Raw genomic sequence first — 13,406 nt, 5'->3', positions numbered from 1 at the left:
CTTGGAGAAAATGCAGCCCCACTGTTTTGGGGGGTTTTCAGGGGGTTCCAGGCTGCAACTGGGGCACTACTGGGTATGTGCAGCTTTTCCTATTTGAGTGGACAGACACAGGAGACCCAGGTTCTAATCCCAGTTCTGTCACTTGCCGGCTGTGTGGCCTTGGTCAGATCATTTAATAATAATAATGTTGGTATTTGTTAAGGGCTTACTATGTGCAGAGCACTGTTCTAAGCGCTGGGGTAGACACCAGGGTATCAGGTTGTCCCACGTGGGGCTCACAGTCTTAATCCCCATTTTACAGATGAGGTAACTGAGGCACAGAGAAGTTAAGTGACTTGCCCAGAGTCACACAGCTGACAAGTGGTGGAGCTGGGATCTGTTTGGAACCCCGTTTCCATATCTGTAAAAAGGGAATAAGATAGATTGCGTGCCTCAGGGAGGAAAGGAACTGAGTCCTATTTGCTAACCTTGTATTTGCCCCAGCACTTAGCACATAGTAAGCACGAAATAAATGTCTCCTCATAATTACACGGTATCCATCCCCGATATCAGAGGGATCCAGTCCTGGACGTTGGAAGGTATGAGAGGAATCCAGTAGAGAAGCAGTGTGGTCTAATGGATAGAGCACGGGCCTGGGAGTCAGAAGGACCTGGGTTCTAACTCCAGCTCCATCACTTGTCTGTTGTGAGACCTTGGGCAAGTCACTTCCCTTCTCTGTGCCTCAGTTACCTCATCTCTAAAATGGGGATTAAGACCACGAGCTCCGTGTGGGACATGGACTGTGTCCGACCTGTTTAGCTTGAATTTATCCGAACGCTTAGGTCAGTGCCTGGCACCCAGTAAGTGCTTAACAAATACCACTTAAAAAAAAAGACCTGGGCAATGGCAAGAGATGCCAACTCATGGACTTTGAGACCCAGGTGGAGAGGAGGGCCTGGGAGGTGGGAAGGGAGGAGATTAGATAAGAGGGAAACTTCCCCTAGGCGTAGGTCAGAGCTCCTGGGAGTCTACTAGACCGTGACCTCCTGGAAAGTAGGGACCAGGTCTTTGACTTTAATCACATTTGTTGCTGAATTGTACTCTCCAAGCGCTTAGTACAGTGCTGTGCACACAGTAAGCGCTCAATAAATACGACCGAATGAATGAATGAATGAATCGCACCGTCCCTAACGCGCAGCCTGGAGCTCCGAACCAAGTGAGCGTGAGAAATACTTTTGCTGATGAGGACGGGTATGATCTCAGCTCAGAGGGCGGGTGGGTGGGCGGGCACGGTCAGGGGAGATGGGGGCCCAGCGAAGGAGGTGGTGCCAGGGGTGATCATGGAGGTTGGCAGGGGGGCGGTGATGTCCGGGCCTGTGGCTGGGATGACTCATGGCCAGAGGCCCGAGGGAGGAGGCCGTGGGGGCACAAAGAGGGGCGCATACACTGGCAGGAAGGAAGAGTGACCAGGCACATCAGGGTGATTCATGGGCACAGGGTGCAGTAAGGAGGAGGGGAAAGAGATGAAGGATAAAAACAGAAAAACACAGTTAGAATGAAGGGGAGACTTTGGGCATGGAGCAGGGGGGACCCAGATCCAGTGAGGAGAGGCATGGGGGCAATCTCTTGGTGCCCAAGACCCAGGAACTGGGCAGGTATCAGGGCAGAGAGAAAGAGCCGGTCCCCTCCCCTCCCATGCAGCCCCAGCCAAGAAAGAAACTCCTTAGGGGGGCAGAGGCTGCTGGTCCAGTCCAAATGGCTCCCTCTCAAGCCTCCTCTCCGCCTCGGGGTAGCCCCCAACCCACCAGCCTTGCCCCTGAGGTCTCAAGCATCCTCCTTGCCCATCCCCCCGTGGCATCCCCAGAATCCCTGGGCACCTGGGGAGGAGCCCAGGCTTTGTTGCAGAACACCATTGATTGATTAATTAATTCACCCATTCAATCGTATTTATTGAGTGCTTACTGTGTGCAGAGCACTGTACTAAGCGATCGGAAAGTACAATTCAGCAACAAATAGGGACAATCTCTACCTAACAACGGGCTCACGGCCTAGAACGGAAGAGGCCAGGGTAGGTTGGAGCTGGGGAGGGGGCAGGCAGCGAGGGAGGGGAGGTGGGGCCTGAGGTGATCAGCAGGTTGCCGAGGCGGGGAGGAACCTGGACAGGGGAGGGCACCGATTCCCCAGTCTGGACTGGCACCAAGTTTCGGCCTCCTCCTCCCCGTCCCCACCCGACGCCTTCTTTGGGGCACCCGAACCCAGAGGGATTTCCTAAGGTCAAGGGAGAAGCTGGGAGCAGGTCACCCGCCCCCCACCCGCCCCTGCCACCACCAGAAACCCCCTCCCCAGGTCAGGATTGCCTCCCCTCCAGGTCTGAGATGACTGAGTGAATGTCTCTCTGCCCTCTGAGAAGAGTTTAGAAGGGAAGGCTTGGGGGGAAGACTCTTGGCTTAGCATGTCCACCCCGCTCCCGTGGGCAGGGGCCTTTCATGGGCCACCTAGACCCTACAGGGACAGGAGGAGGGGCTTTCCCAGGTGTGTCTCCCTCCAACTCCCCAGTGCAGCTCTTGCTTTGGGGTCCTACCCCCCCTTCACCTGATCTCCATGCAGATGGACCCCTCCCCACCCCAGATGATCTGAGACCCTAATGAGAATGAAGTTCTTCGCAGGCAGGGAATGGGTTTCACACCTCTGTCTGTACTTTCCCCAGGTGATTAGTACAGTGTACTGCACTCAATAAGCGCTCAACAAATTTCATTACTACTGCTCCTATGCCCTGTGTTGCGGGGGTCGGGGGTTCCCCTAAACTGGTCTGGTCCCCCTCTCCTTGCCCCGACTGGCCCCAAGAGCCAACTTGTCCCTCTGCTCTGAGCCTGGGGCTTCCAGTCCCACAGCTGGGAGGGGTTCAGAGCATGAAGGAGGGGAAGCGGAGACAGGAATGCAGACTGGGAGGAGAAAGAGGGAAGAGGGCGAAGGAGGGAGGAGGAGGAGGCAGCAGGGTTCTCGGGGCTCTCGGGGCACACCAGCCTGGCAGGCCGTGACTTGCTGCCATCCAAACAGCGGCCGCTTCCACCCCACCCCTGCCCCCTGTCCCGCGTCCCCAGCAACCACCCCCGCTGCCTTCCGCACTGGCCCGGCCGACCCCATCCTGGGGAGGGGGCCCCAGACTGAGCCAGCCTTGAAAGGGTTAAAAGAAGGGTTTAAAGAAGAATGGAAGGATGGGGGCGGTGAGAAGAAAACATTCTTCTCGGTAGAAACTAGAGTCGTGGAAAGAATGCTGCCCACCCGATCCCAAACTGAAATGGGATGGGGAGACTGAGGCACGGGTGGCTTCTCCATTCCCCACCCCCAACGCCCTCTCAGGGGCCCAGGGCCAGGAGGTCTCAGGAAGAGGGGCAGGAGAGTGGAATGGAAATGGTCCTCCCGGGACAAATTCCGGCAATGTAACAGTGTGCGAGCAGACCCTTCCCCCTACGGAGAAGCTGGGGGCGCTGGGGGTGGAGGGGGTGGGGGGAGGTTGGGGAGTCAGGACACCATTAGATTGTCAGCTCCTTGAGGGCAGGGACCATGTCTTCAACTTTTATCATACTCTCCCAAATGCCAAGTACCAGGTGCCCAGGACAGTACCCAGGATCCCCAGGTCAGCGCAGGCTAATTTTTTATGTGGTATTTGTTAAGAGCTTACTAGGTATCAAGCACTGTTTCATGTGCTGGGGTAGATACCTCATCTGTAAAATGGGGATTAAGACTATGAGCCCCAGGAGGGACAGGGACTATGTCCAACCTGATTATCTCGCCTTAGTGCTTACAGCAGTGCTCGGCACCTACTAAGCACTTAACCAATGCCAGAATTATTATTATTATTATTCAGGTTTATCAGATTGGACGCAATCCCCGTGCCACACGGGACTCACAGTCTAAGTAAGAGGGAGGAGGATTGAATCCCTATGTTACTGTTGAGGAAACTGAGATTCAGAGAAGTTAAGTGACTCGCCCAACCTCAAATGGCAAGCAATTGGCAGATCAGGATTAGAACTCAGGTCATCTGACTTCCAGCCCCATATACTTTCCACTAAGCTAGACTGCTTTTTTATGATACTTGTTAAGCGCTTACTATGTGTCAAACATTTCTAAGTGCTGGGGTAGGTACAAATTAATTAGATTGGGCACAGTCCCTGTCCCGCATGGAGCTCCCAGTCTAAGTAGGAGGAAGAACAGGTTTTTTGTGGGCAGGAAATGTGTTTGTTTATTGTTATACTGTACTCTTCCAAGCACTTAGTAGAGTTCTCTGCACCCAGTAAGCACTCAGTAAATATGATTGAATGAATTAATTAATGAATAATCCCCAATGAATGAATAATTAATTAATGAATAATCCCCATTTTACAGCTGAGGAAACTTAGGCACAGAGGAGTGAAGTGACTTGTCCAAAGTCACGCAGCAAACAATCGGCAGAGCGGAGATTAGAACCGAGGCCCGTGGTCTTTCCCCTGGGCCATGCAGTTTCTACTATTGATTGACGTCGGGCTGTGCGGTCAAGGGTTGGGCGGGGGGGCCCGGGCCTTACCTAATGAGAGGGCTAACCCGATGTGGGGAGCACAGCAGAGAGGAGGGGTGCAGGGGGTGGCCTCACCCTGTCTGTCCAAAGAGAGATGGGGTCAGGCCCTGGCCTTCCAGTCGATGGTGTAGGGGGCAGGAGGTCTGGGGTCACCATGGCGGGGCACGGAGGACCCGCTCCCAGCCTAACCAGCTGGGCAGAGCCGGGAGAAAAAAAGCCCAAATTTGGGGAGCCCACGAAATGGGGAGAGAGGACAGAGAGCTCCCCGTGACAGCAGCGGAGGCCCCCAGCCCCACCGCCTTTGTGGCCTCTTTGGCTCCACCGAGAGCCCGGCTCGGGGCCCGGCTTTTGCCGGGTGCCGGTGAAAGCAGAAGGCGGGATGGGGTGGGCCCGCGGGCTCAGGTGCCGGCAGACGGCGGCAACGGCAGTGGCCTGGTCCCAGCTCCCTCTCCGCCCTGTTCCTTCGGTGGCCCCCCGCGAGCAGCCGCTGAGTTCATGTACAATCCTGGCACGGAGCTCTAATTACTCAGTCTGCTCTAATTGGCCTCCCTGCCTGCCTGGGCCCGGAGAAAGCCTGGCTGACGAGCACTCCGGATCCCCACAGACCACTCTTTCTTTCCTGGGGAGGACTCGGCCCTCTGACCCGTGCTTCCCCTTCCCCCCAACCCCCAGCCTTGCCTCCAAAGTGCTCCAGGCCCGGGGTGGGGAAGCGGGGGTCAAGCAGCCTCGGGCTTCCGGACTGGCAAATGGCCATCCAAACGAGCTGGTGGCTCAGGTCCAAACAGCAGGGGCCTCCTGGGTCCCACTACTGCTCCCCTTCCTCCCATCCATAGGGCAGCCTCGGCAGGTGTTTCCAGTGGGAAGACCTGCTTCAAACCATCCACGCTCTCTTTTCTGCCCAGCGGTGGTAGCCTGCCCCGTATGCCCATCTGCTTAGCTAGAGGATGGGGCCTCTGGCTGTCTGCCCCAAATCTGCTCCTGGAGAGGAAAGCGCTTCTTTCCACAATCTGGGGCAGCGGGCACAGGGCCCACCCTGAATGGCACCTTCTCCCGGATGGGCACAGACCTCCTCCTCCTTCAAATCTGGGCGGGTGCCCACATCTCTCTGGGTGTCCCTGCACTCCAGTGCCTCCCGGAAAGGGGCCGGTTCACCTGTCCCGGCATCTGCTCTACTCCCGCCTCTGCCGCTCGTCTGCTGTGTGACTTGGGGCAAGTCACTTCACTTCTCTGTGCCTCAGTTACCTCATCTGCAAAATGGGGATTGAGACTGTGAACCTTATGTGGGACAGGGACTGTGTCCAAACCCAATTTGCTTGTTTCCACCCCAGCGCTTACTGCAGGGCCTGGCACGTAGAGAATGTTTAACAAATATCATAATTATTATTATTATTATCTGCTGCTTCCAACTCAGCTTTGAGGGTGGCGAGGGTGGAGAGGAAGAAGAGAGTAGGGGAAGGAAAGAAGATGGGGAGGAGGGACAGAAGAGAAGAGAAGAAGGAGGAGGGGGAGAAGGAAAAGAAGGAGGAGAGGGGGGGAGAGGAGGAGGAGGAGGAAGAGAAGGTGGGGATGATGGGGAGAGGGGACAGAGGGAGGCAGGGGGTGGGGAGAGCCACCCCAGACATCACTGGGACAGACACGGTCTCCACCTCTGCGGGTTTAAACTTCTCCCAGGACAGAGCTACCCGTGTCTCTCAGGGGGCCAGTTTCTAGACCCCCACGGCAGGAGTCCCTTCTCCATCCCCTAGCCGAGGGGCCGAGATCTCAGTGGTAGTCCCTTCCCTATCTCCCGTCGCTTCCCCATCCCCCAAGCCGGGGGAGCCGGGGGGCCGTTGGGTTCTCCGGCCAGAGAGGCTGCTGCCCCCAGAGAGCCCACAACATGGAGGTGGGATAGCTCTCTCTGCTCCCGGCTCCCTGCCCACCAACCCCGCTCCTGGATCCCTGTCCCCTCTTCTGGCTTCCCCTCCCCAATCCCTGCTCTGGGATTCCCATCCCCACTCCCCACAGTCCCCATCCCAGCTCCAGGTTTCCCACTTCTGGATCACCATCCCATCTCTCCGCTCCCCATTCCGCATTCCCCGCTCCCCACCCCTGGCTGGCTCGGCCAACCTGACCGTGCCTTGAAAGAGAGCCCGAGGCCTGGCAAGGCTGATGACTGAAGGGCGGCAGCAGGGCAGTTTCTTGGGCACAGGCTCCTCCTGCTTCCCCCAGGCTCCCCCTCCCCTGCGGCTCCTGGACAAAGCGGGAAAGGAGAAGGAGGAGAGGGGATGGTCAGACCAAGAGGAAACTGCTTTGGCTGACAAACGAGGCAGGTGGATGGCCGGAGAAGGAAGCTGGGAGAGGGGAAGAGATCGGATGGGATAGGGGACAAAGTTCAGAGCAAATAGAGGGCAGGGGGCTCCATCTAGTAGTGTCGGGAGACTTGTGGAGTTGCAATTTAAGCGAGGGTGTTTTCCCCAGTTTAGGCCTAAGCCAGAGTGGATGGGAAGTGGAGGTTTGCGGGGGGAGGGCTGGACTAACGAGGAGGAAGGACGTGGGGGCCGCCACCACCTCCCCCAGAGTGGATCTCTTTCCAACTGAACCGGGCCAAGCTTTACCCCCCAAACACTGGGCATTTTCAGCTTGAACCCAGAAGGCAGGGCCTGGGACTAGTCTGGGGACTGGTTGGAGGCCCCAGGGGCATCAGTAGTATAGCGAACCCTGGCACTGGGGCACAGTGGGCAATGGTGAGGGTCAGGGCACTTCTGGATATGTTTCAGCGGCAGGGCCTGGCCCGCCCCTGGTGTGAACGGAAGATAGCCATGTGCGGGCATGTAGATCTGTGTGGAGGGCGTACAGCACTTAATACAGTGTCTGGCACATAGTACACACTTAACAAATACCATAAAAAAAGGAGGGAGAGCTGTGTCTTTCTCAATTAAACTGGCTTGGCCCCGGACACGAAGGTCCAGCTGTAAATGCCAGGAGCAGGGGGACATAACTTTGTGTGTGCGAAGAAGGGGTTCTCAAATAAGTATGCACTGACATGTGGGATACTCTAATCCGGGTGTCTAGAGAGAACAGAAAAGTCCACTGTGTACATAGGGAGAGTAGGGTATTTGGCTGAGCGAGGAAGAAGGTGTCTATGTGTGAGGAGGGAAGATATAACAAACTGTGTGTGGATATGCACGTAGGTACATGTTGGGGGTGGGGAGTGAGGGGAGTGTGTCTGTGTGTGTAGGAATGTCTCAGTTAGACATGGAAGTGTGTTCTGGGGATATGCGGAAGGGAATATTTGGCTTTGGAGAACGGTGCATCAAGTTGCTGAACAAGAAGAGGGGCGCACGTGGAGAGAATTTACTTGGCTGGACGTGTAGTGGAAGGGGTGTACTCAGCTGGGTGTGAACGGGGAAGGGGTGTACTCGTCTGGGCGTGTGCCAGGAAGGGATGTATTCGGCTGGGGTTGTATCAGGAAGGGGTGCACTCGGCAGGATGTGCGGCCCGCAGCCTTTAACTCTCCGTCACAGAGGCGAGAGCAGGATGGCAGAGAGGGACAGGGCACAGAGCAGGGAGCAGAAGCCAACGCGGTACTGCCCTGCGGTGGGCCGCTCCCCTCGAAACCAGCGAAGCTCCTCTCTGGACCTCCGAGCCCTGCCCCCGGGTAGAGAGAGAGCCAGCTCCCGGCCCGCGGCTCCTTCCGGCCCGGCCCGGCCCGGCCCGCTCGGGGGCCCGGGGTATCCTTCCTGCTTGGGTGGAGCCCTGGAGCTGGTGCGGGGAAGGGGAAGCAGAAGCTGCCCACCTCTGCCAAGCAGGAGGGCAGGAGGATGGGTGGGGGAGATGTGGGGTGAGGGGGGATGAGGGAAGGTGGAGTACACCTGGGAGGGAGCAGGAGGGAGGGTCTGGAGGAAGGTCTGGGCATGAGGGGACTGAGGAACCAAGCCAGGGAGGGCCCAGGGAGGGAATTCCCTCGGGGGCCTGAACCCTCCTGGATTGGCCGGGCCACATCCCTCCCCTCTCCTCTTCAGCCCCCTCCCCCCGGCCACACCCCAGCACCTCACCACCTCCAACAGACACACACACACTCACACACACTCTCTCTCTTTCCCTCCCCTCCAGCCCCATCCGACCTAGCACATCCCCCCATCCCCAACCACACACACACACACACACACTCTCTCTCTCCCCCCCCCCCCCCCCCGCTTCCAGCCCCTTCCGACCAGCATATCCTAACCCCCTCACCTACACACACTCCCTCCGACTGGCCACATCCCCCCACCCCTCAAAACACACAAACACGTCCTCCTCTCCAGCCCCCTCCCAACCACTGGCCAAGCCCCTCCACCACCCACACAGCCACCCAGACACCCAGAGACACACAGAGACACACATACCCCTCCCCTCCGGCCCTCTCCACCGGGCCACGACCTCAGCCGCCACCCTGGCAGGGCGGTAGCCCCCCTAAAACACCTGTTGCCGGGGCCCAGCGGGAGGCGTCCGAGGCGGGCCCGGGGATGCCGGGCCGGGCCGCCCCCTCCTCTCCTCCGCCTCCCCCTACCTGAGCAAACACTGACTTCCTGTCTCTCCCAGAAACATGAACTCATTTCCTCGGCCGGCCGGGCTGGGACGGCCCTCGGGATCCTCGGGCCCCGGACCCTCGGCCGGTCCCCGGTCGGGGGGCACGGTCGCCGGCTTCGGCACTGAGCCCGGCCGGAGAGGGGTCCCGGGAGCCCGGGGATGGCCCGGCGAGGGGCAAGGACACCGGGCCGGTCCCGCGGGGGGCACGGACACCGAGCCGGTCCTGCGAGGTGGGCACTGAGCCGGTCCTGCGGAGGGCACGGACACTGGGCAGGTCCTGCGGGGGGCACGGGCACTGAGCCGGCCCTGAGGGGTGGGCACGGGCACTGAGCCGGCCCTGAGGGCTGGGCACGGGCACTGAGCCGGTCCTGCGGGGGGCACGGACCCCCGAGCCGGTCCCGCGGGGTGGGCACGGACACCGAGCCGGTCCTGCGCGGGACGCGAACGGCCCGGGGTTGTCCCGGCCAGGGCACGGGGAGTGGGCAGCGCGGGTCGGGGGCCGGGGACACCGAGCCGGCCCGAGAGGAGGAGGGGGCGGTGGGCTTGGGCTGGTCCAGGGCGGGGCGCGGGGTGGTCCCGGCGGGGGGCACCGAGGGCCCGGGGTCATCCCGGCGGCGGGCAGGGGGGCGGGGCTGGCACCGCAGGGGCCCCCACTCACCCGAGCGTGCTGATGAAGCCGTTGACGGAGCCCTCGGCGAAGAGGGAGACGATGTCTCCGATGTGCAGGAAGCTGGCCATCTCGCTCATGGTGGCGGCGGCCCGCCGGGGCCCCGGGCTCGTCCTGTCCCCGGCGGGGCCCGGGCGGGCACCCCGGGGGGCGGCCCGGAGGGGGCGGCCCCAGCTGTCCTCGCGGGATGGCTCGGCCCCGGCTCGGCCCCGGCCCCGGCCCCGCTCCGGCTCTACCTGCAATGGAGGGAGAGCAGGAAGTCTGGTCTTCGCCGCCGCTGCCGCTCCACACATGCAAATCCAGTCCCGGGGCGGGGGGCGGCCCCGGCCCTCCCCCTGCTCCTGCCCCTACCCCCGGCCCCGCCCCTGCCCTGGCCGGCCCCTCCCCCCGGGCCCTTCTCCCTGCCCGGTGCCCAGCTCTGCCAGGGCAGCTCGGCCCATTCCGGGGGCCCGGGCTCGCACAGGGGAGAGGACGGCTCAGCTCAGATCGGGGGCCTGGGTCCACGGGGGGCGAGGGCAGTCCGGCTCCGGATGGGGTCCCGAGCCCACCCGGGGGGGGAGAGGGCAGCTCGGCTCAGACCGGGGTCCCGGGCCCCCTGGGGACGAGGGCGGTCCGGCCCAGTCCGGGGTCCCGGGTCCGCAGCGGGGAGAGGACGGGTCAGTCCATCCCGGGGTCCTGGGCCCACCGGGGGGGCCAAAGCCATCCGGCTCCAGCCGGGGTCCCTGGGCCCAGTGGGGGGCGAGGGCAGTCCAGCCCGAGCCCACCGGGGGGGAGAGGGCAGCTCAGCTCAGATCGGAGTCCCGGGCCCCCTGGGGACGAGGGCGGCCCAGCCCAGTTCGGGGTCCCGGGCCCCTGGGGGGCGAGGGCAGTCCAGCCCGGGCCAGGGTCCCCAGCCCACCTGGGGACGGGAGTGCTTCAGGTGGGCGCTGGGGACGGGGGCTTCTCCCTCTCCTCCAGGCCCAGGGTCTCTGGGGCAGACGGGGCAGAGGGGAAAGCAGCCTGGGGATGGGGGAGGGGGAGGAGGGTCCTGTCCAGGATGACATTTCCCGGCCCAGGGCCCCAGGGGGGCGAGAGGCTTTTCCTCTGCAGCGGCCGCACTGACCCTGGCCCTCCGCGCTCCCCTTCTCCAGGTTCTGGGAGCTTTAATAATAATAATAATAATAATGACACTTGTTAAACGCTTACTAAGTGCTAGGCCCTGTACTAAGCGCTGGGGTGGATACAAGCAAATCGAGTTGGACACAGTCCCTGTCCCATGTGGGGCTCACGGTCCCAAACCCCATTTTACAGATGAGATGACTGAGGCACAGAGTGACTCGCCCAGGGTCACCCAGCGGACGAGTGGCGGAGTCCGGATTAGGACCCATGACCTTCTGTCTCTCAGGTCCTTGCTCTAACCACTATGCAATAAAACTTCCTGGGCACACACTGCAAATGTAACCTAGAGACACAAACGTGCATAAAATGCATATTAGTCCTTGCAGTGCATGCAGCCTGCATGTAGATCTGTCACGGACTGTGCATTCTGTTTATTTCTGTAATTTATTTGTGTATATTAATGTCTGTCTCCCCTTCTAGACTGTGAGCTCGTTGTGGGCAGGAATGTGTCCGTTTGTGGTTATGTTCTACTCTTCCAAGGGCTTAGTACAGTGCTTTGTACACAGTAAGCACTCAATAAATACGATTGAATGAATGAAATAATCACATACATGCAGAGTGCATAGATCATGAAACAATCATAATAATAATTGTGGTATTTGTTAAGCACTTACTATTGCATTGAGAAGCAGCGTGATTCAGTGGAAAGAGCACGGGCTTAGGAGTCAGAGGTCATGGGTTCTAATCCCGGCTCCGCCACCTGTCAGCTGTGTGACTTTGGCCAAGTCACTTAACTTCTCGGTGCCTCAGTTCTCTCATCTGTAAAATGGGGATTAAGACTGTGGGCCCTGCTTGGGACAACCTGATTACCCTGTATCTACCCCAGTGCTTAGAACAGTGCTTGGCACATAGTAAGCACTTAATAAATACCATCATTACTATTATTGTACGGTTGTAAGTGCTTGGGTTAGATTACAAGGAAATTAGGTCAGACACAGCCATTTACGACGTAGAGGTTTTTTGGTTTTTTTCTGGTATTTGTTAAGTAGATACTAGCTAATAGTTTTGTTTTGTTCTGTTTTGTTTTGTGGTCCGTCTCCCCCGTTTAGACGCCGAGCCCGTTGTTGGGCAGGGATTGTCTCTATCTGTTGCCGAATTGTACATTCTAAGCGCTTAGTCCAGTGCTCTGTACATAGTAACCGTTCAATAAATACGACTGAATGAATGATCAGGTTGGGTACAGTCCAGGTCCCAAACGTGGGGCTCATAGTCTTAATCCCCATTTTACAGATGAGGTATTATCCTTTGTACTTGAAGAAGACCCCCATTGGAGGTGGATGAATGATATCCATGCAGAGCACACGGACCCTGTACGTGCTCTGGGTTCCTCTCATCTAGAATGTGTGCTTCTTATACACACTGTGAAAACACTACCACATGTGTGCCGTGTGTGTGTACATCACACACAACATTACACACACATCACACATTCCAAAACCATATAGCACACGTACAGCTGACTTGCACCACCCAGAAAGAGTGTGGCCTAGTGGAAAGAACATGGGCCTGGAAGTCAGAGGGCCTGGGTGCTAATAATAATGATAATAATGTTGGTATTTGTTAAGCGCTTACTATGTGCAGAGCACTGTTCTAAGCGCTGGGGTAGACACAGGGGAATCGGGTTGTCCCACGCAGGGCTCACAATCTTAATCCCCATTTTACAGATGAGGTAACTGAGGCACAGAGAAGTGAAGTGACTTCCCCACATTCACACAGCTGACAAGTGGCAGAGCTGGGATTCAAACTCATGACCTCTGGCTCTTTCCACTGAGCCACGCTGCTAATCCCTGCTCTTACACATGTCTGCTGTGTGGCCTTGGGCAAATCATTTAATTTCTCTGTGCCTCGGTTACCCCATCTCTAAAATGGAAATTACATCCTACTCCCTCCTACCGTGAGTCCCATGTGGGACTGGACTGTCTCCAACCTGATTGACTTCTATCTATCCCATCACTTAGAACAGTGCTTGGCACATTGTAAGCGCTTAACAAGTACCATAATTAGTAGTAGTACAGAGCACATACACTCATTCGCATCAAACGCAGAGAACGTGCATCACCCTGATTAAAGGCATCACCCAAACTAAGAGTACATACAAATTACATACAAGCGGAGTGATACACCCCACAGTTCAGTGTGTTGCCTGGCACCTAGCAAGCACTTAACAAATAGCATAAAAAAGACCGATATCCTATATCTACATCATATACGTACCCTTTAAATACATCACTCATATCATACGCATAACACATACTTGCACTTAATACAGTGCTAGGCTCAATAGGAAGCACTTAACAAATGCCATAAATTTTTTATCGTTATTAGTATTGTTGCAGGATTACATTTATAGTTATGTTACTTTTTTGTTATTATTATTACATTATTAACATGATTAGACATCTGTTCTCCCCACCCCACCAGAAGCCATCCCTATGTGATCGCAGGTCCATTGTGGTCCAATGCTCTTTTCCGTAGCCCATGGGAGGGGCACCATTT

The 13,406-nt window shown here is 57.7% G+C and overlaps 1 protein-coding gene across 1 annotated transcript in view; it reads right to left on the bottom strand.

Annotated features, from left to right (window-relative positions):
- ITPR3 (inositol 1,4,5-trisphosphate receptor type 3) overlaps positions 1–9,891 on the bottom strand; it is a 73,791-nt gene extending 63,900 nt beyond the window's left edge. The window contains exon 1 of the mRNA XM_029069808.2: positions 9,744–9,891. Within this exon, the coding sequence (XP_028925641.1) occupies positions 9,744–9,832 (89 nt within the window). The 5' untranslated portion in view covers positions 9,833–9,891. The remainder of the gene's footprint in view (positions 1–9,743) is intronic.
- Between the last annotated feature and the right edge of the window lie 3,515 nt (positions 9,892–13,406).

The sequence above is a fragment of the Ornithorhynchus anatinus genome, chromosome 7, assembly GCF_004115215.2.
Source record: "Ornithorhynchus anatinus isolate Pmale09 chromosome 7, mOrnAna1.pri.v4, whole genome shotgun sequence".
Taxonomy (NCBI): domain Eukaryota; kingdom Metazoa; phylum Chordata; class Mammalia; order Monotremata; family Ornithorhynchidae; genus Ornithorhynchus; species Ornithorhynchus anatinus.
The sequence above is the reverse complement of the archived record's forward strand: the minus strand, read 5'-3'. Positions and strand labels throughout refer to the sequence as shown.